At 40.9% G+C, this 8,435-nt stretch overlaps 1 protein-coding gene across 1 annotated transcript in view; it reads right to left on the reverse strand.

Moving 5' to 3' along the window:
• Positions 1-3: 3 nt before the first annotated feature.
• The window catches only part of ZNF502 (zinc finger protein 502), an 8,765-nt gene continuing 333 nt past the window's right edge, over positions 4-8,435 (reverse strand). Inside the window, 2 exon segments of the mRNA XM_012735197.1 lie at positions 4-82; positions 7,605-8,435. The exon segment at positions 7,605-8,435 is cut by the window's right edge and continues 8 nt beyond it. Of these exon segments, the coding sequence (XP_012590651.1) occupies positions 21-82; positions 7,605-8,435 (893 nt within the window). The 3' untranslated portion in view covers positions 4-20.

Below are 8,435 nucleotides of genomic sequence, written 5' to 3' on the forward strand. Positions count from 1 at the left end.
CCTTTTTCAGCATACAAGCACTAGTGACTCTCCAAATCTTCCTCAAGCCACTTAACACTGGCATAGGGTTTGGACTTCCTGCCTGAAAAACAAATTCACAAAAGAAAATGCCCTTATGTGCAGAACAGCCTTCTACATGTGCCTGTAGTCTTAATTTTTATCTTCTTTCCATAATAGGAAAAAAAAAATATCACCTGGGAGAAGATTTAAATATATGATATGACAAAAAGCAATTTTGTAGCAACATGGGGGGATTTATAAAATTTTCTATAATGATAGGTTCTAAAACACCCAAATGCTAAAAGTAAACACTCAAATACTAAAAATTAGTGCAGATAATTTGGGATCATCCAGAGTGGTTAATTATAGAATAAAGAATAAGTACACCAATCTTAAGTAAGATAAAAGTTGAAGAAAATTATCATCCACCTATAGTCTCTGTATATAAACATCTAGCATGGGTATACTATATACAAAAACATCTCCAGGTGGTGGAAATTCAGGTAGTTTAAAATATTAAACCAAAGCTAACACATTTCCACTTCCTTTTATTGTCTAAAAGGTTTTCCTTTTTTCAATTATACAAAGAATGCATGATCATTCTATAAGTCAGTCCAAAAATTAAAGCATTGAAATCCTCCCACCCAGAGAAAACAGTATTTTGATTAACTTTCTTCTGAGCACTTCTTCATGCATTACATACAGATAGACACATATATAAAGCATACATGCTAAATTAGAGTTAGTTTTTCAGATCATAAATACGATCTGTTCATAGAGTTCCCATAACCTAAAAATCCAGTTCATCCAGTACTGTTCTTACTAATTCAGCAAATACCCAGACTCCTCTACTTCCTGATGCCCAATGACAATGGCAGTCACAACTACTTCAGTTCCTGTTCCTAACAGGACCAGTGGCTCTTGAATTAAATTTCTCGTACCCAGAAACAATGTATTAGGAATACAGGTAACACTGAATTTCTCCTAGAGGCTCTTCTCTAAGGAGAAAATGCCCTTATGTGAAGAATAGAGACCCTGTACATGTGCCTGTAATCCGAAGGAAGTAATCTGAGGCACAGAGGTAAGAGAAAGGACACCTTTGTCAACCTACTACCTTCATACTCTAGATCACAGGAAGCCAGAAATAAGCCATCTGCAACCATATGACTATTATAAGTCTGGAATAACCTTGCTCTCTAGTGACAAAAGAGTAAATGAGTGGGAAGACTTCATAGACACATGGATAATCCCTAAAGAAAGAGTGCAGAAGCTCCAAATATAAGGGATAAAAACTCCTTGAGATGAGCTCAAAGGCACTCCAGGCCTACTGAGTAGTAAGTAACTTCCAAAACAAAGACGATGGTGGTAGAGGGCAGTGGGAGAAGCAACTGAACTGAGTCAAGGAGTCTGGATTCTAGCCTCCTCCCTACCCTCTTCTGAGCGACCTGGCGCCGGGATGCTGCAAAGGTCTCGCACACCCGCAAAAGGCGTTGAGGTCGTCAGTTCCCGAGAATCCGAGGAGGAAAGGCCGCAGGCTGTACGGGGAACACCGACCAACTAGCCGCAGGAGTCCCAGACCCGCAGCGGCTCCAAGACACACGAGCTCCCGGCCGCACCCGGAACCCCTAAGCCGCCGGAAGCAAGTCCCAGACGCGCCGGACGTTGTGACGTCAACAGTTCGCGCCGCAGTGAGTACCACCGTGGTACTTCTAGGCTGCGGAAGCGAGTTCATCTCGGTGGTTCCTTCCCTTCCCATAGATGGGTTTTTGTACCGAGTTAAGGAGCCAGGTTCCTAATACTGCGCCCAACTGGACGTCAGCGTGTCCCACTCCACTATAAGGAACCTTAGTGTAAATTAGAGGGGGGCTCATCACAGGCGCTCTTACTGCAGATCAAGTCATCCTGCAACCTGGCCAAATTTATATCCTAAAAAATTTTTCATCTCATTGCTGTTCTTTGGAAGTCTTTAAGGTTGTCACAAAGGTGGTCTCAGCCTTCCTCACACACATTTATTGACCTTGGATTCCGAGTCCCAAACATCCTAATATTTAGTTAGGGATGTACGTTAAGAGAATTCGTCAGATGAACAAGTTTTCTGCTTTGGGCCTAAATCCCAGATTCTCAGTGTTTACGTGTTTCTCATTTATAAAAGAGGATAACAGTGGTAGGAAATTTCATAGGTTATTGTGAGGTCACTCAAGCCCTTGGTACCCACTGTTGAGCATAGAATTTGGTGACCTCCCCAGCCCTTGTGCCCTGCTTATACAAAACTTCCTTTTTTTTGCTTCCTTACTTATAGAACTAATTCTGCACACAGGGGCTCATCCTACAAGTGTATTCCATGGAGGAACGAATGGACAGCAGAGTATCTGATGCACTTCCAGGATTTCTACTAACATGTGAATTCAGAAAAATAGCTCTATTTGATTGCCATTATATCTTAGTGTGCAGTACATAGCAGGAATTCAGAAAACACTTGGGGTAATAAAAAAAAACATCCTGAATAAAATACCAGTTTGCCTGCTTAAATTTCCAGATAAGCTATTTTTCCAAAATGAAATCCCTTTAAAAGGAGGCTGAAATCAGGTGTGGAAATGTCACAGACTGAGGTCACTAAACATGTCAACTCCATGCTGTGGAACATAATGCTGGTAATTTTTTTTTAATCAAATGTCATTTTTTGCACTTCTTTCAAATGAAGATCTTCCATCCCTACCCCTACACTAGCCCCTGACATTCCACAGGACAGAGAACCTAGGTCTAATTATTTCCCTCCCAACATCAAGGCTTCTAAGAGTCAGCAAACTACTAAGTAGAAACTAGCCCTGGAGAGGAGTATCCTAGGCAGGATAGGTTACTAATCAGGAATCTGGAGCTTAATAGCAATTTTGTTACCAGAAGGCAAAAGATTTACAAAGCAAACTCAAGTTCTCAGAAAACCTTTAAGCTATTTCTGACTGTTTAAGAGTCAGTTATTCATTTGGGCCCAAACTAGTTAAATCATAAAGCAAGGTGCACACAGAGAATACTGGTGACTTAACATTACCATAGGCTCACTAAAGCCCACTTATTTAATGAAATCCCCACCAAGGGAGTGCTTGGCTCCATTGTCTGAACATAAAATCTGTAGAGGTACAATCTGGTCATGATACTACACTGCAACTCTATAACCAGCATTCCAGAAATTCCTCTGTCCCAGTCCTGACAAATACCAATAGTCCTATCAAGAAAAAAAAAATCCTCCCTTTAGGAAGGCAAGTCAGTACTTTGGGAATGATTCCTCTGTCTCCTGTATGATCAGTAATTAAAAATCTCTTTGCTTCAAATCATTGATTTGGTTTGGTCAACTGGTTGACAAACTCTTTGTGTTGGGTAGCAAATTGGGCTGCGCTTCTTTCAATGAAAGGTGTAAAGTTGATGGGAAGAACAGACACCAAAAAAATTCCACAAGACTAAAATGGTTACTCTGGCAAACAGTTGAAGCAGAATATAACTGAAACTACTGAGGTCAGGATTAGATTTCTGCATTAGGCAGAAGGGATGGTACAATATAAAGAGTCAGCTCATTTCTCTCCCTCACACTCAGGAAGGTCTGATTTGGTGGACAAAGTTCCCTGATGTAAAGAAAAGGCCCTCCCTCCTCAAAATAGAGCAAGTTGGACACCTTAGTGTTCAACTGGGTATATATGCATCATGGCACAGAGGTCTGGCCAATAAAGAGAAATATGAAGGACAAGTGAGAAGGGACAGTGGAGTTTAATTTCACCTGACATTTACTGTGTGGCCTTGGGCAACTACCACCGTTGCTTTCTCTTGTTTTGAGGATCTGATGTGGCCTTGTCCAACTATATCCTGACTTCACAAATAAATTTCAGCACAGTGGAAACAAGCAATTCACCCCAATTCTTCATCACTTCACAGCTTGTGGAAAGCCATGAGTTCAGGAAATGCTAACACACCCTCCTACCAGGCCATCAGTGTTCTGCTCCTGCCTCTATTATCTCATATATTCCAACTGGCATGACTCCGCTTGTACAGCTATAATCATTTTTCCTCTCCTTGTTGACCCTAACATCACTCCATCTGAAAGCACTTTGTTAAACTATGATGGAGCATTTAAATGCCTAATTTGTGACAACAAAAAAAGTATTTTTGCTTTTTCTTAGAGATTCTCTTCTGAATACAACCACACACTCTGTATCTAGAGGCAAGATTCAGAATTCTTGCTCCCAGCAGTCACTTCCTGGATATACTTGTATACTTGTCATGCCTCCTTTCTGCTGGTAACCTAAATCCCAACCTACAAGTTGGTATAAATTCCTGACTCAGTATTTTATTTGAGCTCAGCAAATAGTAAGCACATTAAGTGCAAGTATCAGATGCTGTGGCTAGAAAGATGAATAAAGCAGGTAGACCGTGCCCTAATGGAACTGTTAGATCAGTGAATGGAGAATGTAAGTAACTTTTTTAATGTACATGACACACAAAATGAAGGTACAAGAAACAGAAACAAAAAATACCTGAGTTCAGAATCAGGTTTAAGGAGATGTTCTTGGAACACATAAGTGACAGGAACTTTCTGGACAAAAGCAGCAGGGGAAAGAATTGAGGCAAAAGGAATGATAAGGACAAAGGTTCTGAAGATCCAGTGGTGATGTAGAGCCACAGGAACTCAAAGCATGGAACAATGTGGGAAGCGGAGAATGACAACTGAGGGTGGAGATGTTGGAAAAGGCCAGAGAAGGTGCTTCAGGTATTTCCTTAAGTGATTTGGATTTTTATTCTAAGAAGAAAAAGTTCTAGCAAAGAACATCCAGAAGGACTGTGAAAGGGACAAGAAACTGGAAGGCTGATTGGGAAAATAATCCAGGAACAAAGCTGTAACAAAAGTCACAGCAGTGTCAATGGTTTCCAGATTTAAGAGTTAACTTCAACAAGATCTAAGGGTTGGTTGGATATAAAGACTGAGTTAGAGGGGAGACTGAGGAAGAGGGCAATTCCTAGATTTGGGGCTAGTTGGAGTAACAAGCCAAAGGTGAGTCAGTAACTGAGAAAATCAGGAACATGTGAGAAAATGGGATAAGGCATTGGGGTAATGAATTCATTTCCTTCCCCTTTCTCCAAGCAATGAAAATGATACCACACTCTGAGCCTGGGGAATCAAAAACTCATCGTTGTATCCAGTACATTTTAGAAACTCTTCATAACAAGAAATCAGTAATGCTTTCACGCTTAAGCTCTTCTTATTTCTTCCTCAGGAAATATTCCTATTCTCTCTACTCTCCATTCAAGAGATCCAAGATAGGAATGTGTAGATATGGCTTTTATGTCCACATATCAGGAAGTTCCTAGAGTTTTGAGATGACAACAGTTGATCAAAATATGTTAATTCAACAAACATTTATTGAAGATTTAGTGTGACCCAACATGAATTCCAGCCTTAATTTTAGTTTAGAAGTATAAATACATGGCTAACTTGATTTCAATTGTATTTTATGTGCATGAAATATAAAATTTTCAAGGGATAACTTTTTGTCCATAGCTATTAATTTACTCTATTAAAAATATCCCGGGCCCTCCCTGGTGGCGCAGCGGGTTAAAGCACTGCACTGAGAAGCTAAAGCCACTTCCGCATGAGTTCGATTCCCGCCTGCCCCGGAGGTGACCACATGGCGTGGCAGACCTCTCCTGACCCGCCCGCTGCTCCCCTCAGCAGTGTACTTCATTGATCTGCCTGTTCTGCTCCCCGCTCTGTCTCTGGTGAAGCCTCTCACCGTCCCGAGCCTCTGGCCTGTACCCCAGTTCTGTATACATAAATAAATAAATCTTAAAAAAAAAAATATCCCATGGCAGTTCTTGAAAACATAATCTTCGAAAGAAAAGTGTAAAATTTCTGCCACATTCCCATTAGTGGCAAATGAAGGCTCAGATCAATACATACAAGACAGCTGGTCTGGGGAGAAAATAATGAATGCTGATTTCTAAAATAACCAAACACTACAGAATCTACTTACTTTAGTTGTTTTTAATATCCATTATTTTTAAAACTGTAAGTTTCAGAACATAAAAACTATTTCAAATACCAGTCAGATCTTCACTCCAGAGGTCAATTTCTGGATAGCAGTTAAAAACATGAAAAGAAGTAGGAAAATAAAAGCAAAAACAGGTCCCTGCTCTCAAATGAATAAAAAAATACCATCACAGTGACCAATGATGCTAACTTGATTTTAAGGTATTTGAAAAGGACAACCTCTTTAATAAAAATTCCTTCCAATTTCATCCTTTGAAAAGTTTTTACCTAGACATTCAAAAGCTACAAGTAAGGGTAACTATCTAAGAATGTAGCCCTAGTAAAAGTGGAAACACCTGAAATCAAACAAATCCATCATTACAGCCACCAATGGCATACTTACATGAAACCTTGCTTTCCCCAGTAAAGCCACCAATATTGTCACAAGGACTGGTTTTGCAACCCTCCACTCTTAAAAACTCTCTTCCTACATCACTAATCCTTTCTTCCCTGAAGGCCAATTAGCATCTGTTTGGATCTGCTAATCCTCGTGGGTTCCTTTCCCCTGGCCCCAGCAAACCAGTCAAACCTGCAAGACACAGCCATACACCTTAGGCCAGAGCAGGAGTGCCTAGGTGGCTTGCTCAGTCAAGCACAGACTTCCTACACTGAGGCCTACTCAACAGCCCAGCACAGAGCATTTTCTCCTAGGAGAGCCTGTATTCTTTGGTCTGGGACCAAAGCTGTTCCTTCCTCTCCTTGACCACAAACTGACACCATTAAGGCTGGCAGTGTCTCTTTTGCTAAGGATGTGCACCTGAAACTGTGAAGTGTTAATTCAAAATGAAAGAAGACAGTGAAAATCTCCATATTTCCTTCTTAGTCCCAGAATTGTCCTCCATTCCAAGAGGATGAGGAAAAGATCTCCATTTACCTTTATCTGTAGAGCTCAGCCCAACTCTTGCCACATATATTTTAGTTTTTTGAACGAATGCTGACTGTTTTTCCCATTTTTTGCAACTTCATAGTTCCACTTCCATAGGTCAGGCAGCCTCCACCAAAGTAGAGCTGCCTCAGGAGTCTGTAGACTGCCTTGCACTATCTCAGAACTGCAGACCCTTCTACATGGCTGTGTCAGGAAAAGTACCACAGCCTACCAGCCAGCGAGACAATAAGACAGAGTTCTAGGAAGGGAAACACAGTGCTTAGTAAACAATTTCCACAAGAATGAGAGTCAAGAGGGTGAAAGGAGTGGCAAGTGGCTAATGTCATCAATGATTATGAATGACTTATCAGAAAGCAAGACCTTCCTGTCTATACTCTGATGCCCACCTGGAGGAGGCTATGCTTTCTCCAGGTTCCCACCTCCATCTCTGGAATACTCTTCTCAGAGGGCTATAACCAAGGCTTCTTCATTCTTCCCTCTAGGAACTCTACCTGACTCCTTCTTGCCAGATTCCTAATCATCCTTTTAGACAACTTTCATAACCTAAATGCCAGAATTATTGAGCACGATGAAGCTTCTGATGCCTGAACAGGACTGAACTATGTCTGAAGAATTTTCCACACTCAATACATTCATAAGGCTTCTCACCAGTGTGAATCCTATAATGTTCACTAAGGTGTGCATACTTGCGGAAGGTTTTCTCACACTCACTACATTTATAGAGCTTCTCACCAGTGTGAGTTCTATGATGTTCAGTAAGAGATGAACTATGAGCAAAGGCTTTCCCACATTCTTTACATTGATACGGCTTCTCTCCAGTATGAATTCTCATGTGCTGAGTAAGGCAGGTATTCTGATTAAAGCCCTTCCCACATTCACTGCACTTATAGGGTTTTTCTCCAGTGTGACTTCTCTGATGCCGAACAAGACAAATGCTCTGAATGAAGGCTTTACCACATTCATTACATTTGTAGGGTCTCTCCCCGGTATGAATTCTCTGATGTTTAGTGAGTGGTGTGCTTTGACTGAAAGCCTTACCACACTCCTTACATTTATAGGGTTTCTCTCCAGTATGAATTCGCTGGTGTTTAATGAGGGAGGGGCTCTGACAAAAAGCTTTACCACATTCCTTACATTTATACGGCTTCTCTCCAGTGTGAATTCTCTGATGCTGAGATAGGTTTGCCTTTGTTTGGAAAGTTTTCCCACAATGATCACATTTATGGGGTTTTTCACCGGTGTGAATTCTTTGATGTTGTCTAAGATTTGAGTGTTTGCGAAAAGTAGTGCCACATTCATTGCATAAATAAGGTTTCTCACCAGTGTGGATTCTCTGATGATGAATGAGGTGTGTGTTCTGATTGAAGGCCTTCCCACACCTATTACATTTATAAGGTTTCTCTCCAGTGTGAATTCTCTGATGTTCAGTGAGATGTGAATGGTTACGGAAGGAATTCCCACATTCATGACATTTATAAG

This window comes from Condylura cristata, unplaced genomic scaffold, assembly GCF_000260355.1.
Source record: "Condylura cristata isolate star-nosed mole 26May11 unplaced genomic scaffold, ConCri1.0 scaffold00004, whole genome shotgun sequence".
NCBI classification, from domain to species: Eukaryota; Metazoa; Chordata; class Mammalia; order Eulipotyphla; family Talpidae; genus Condylura; species Condylura cristata.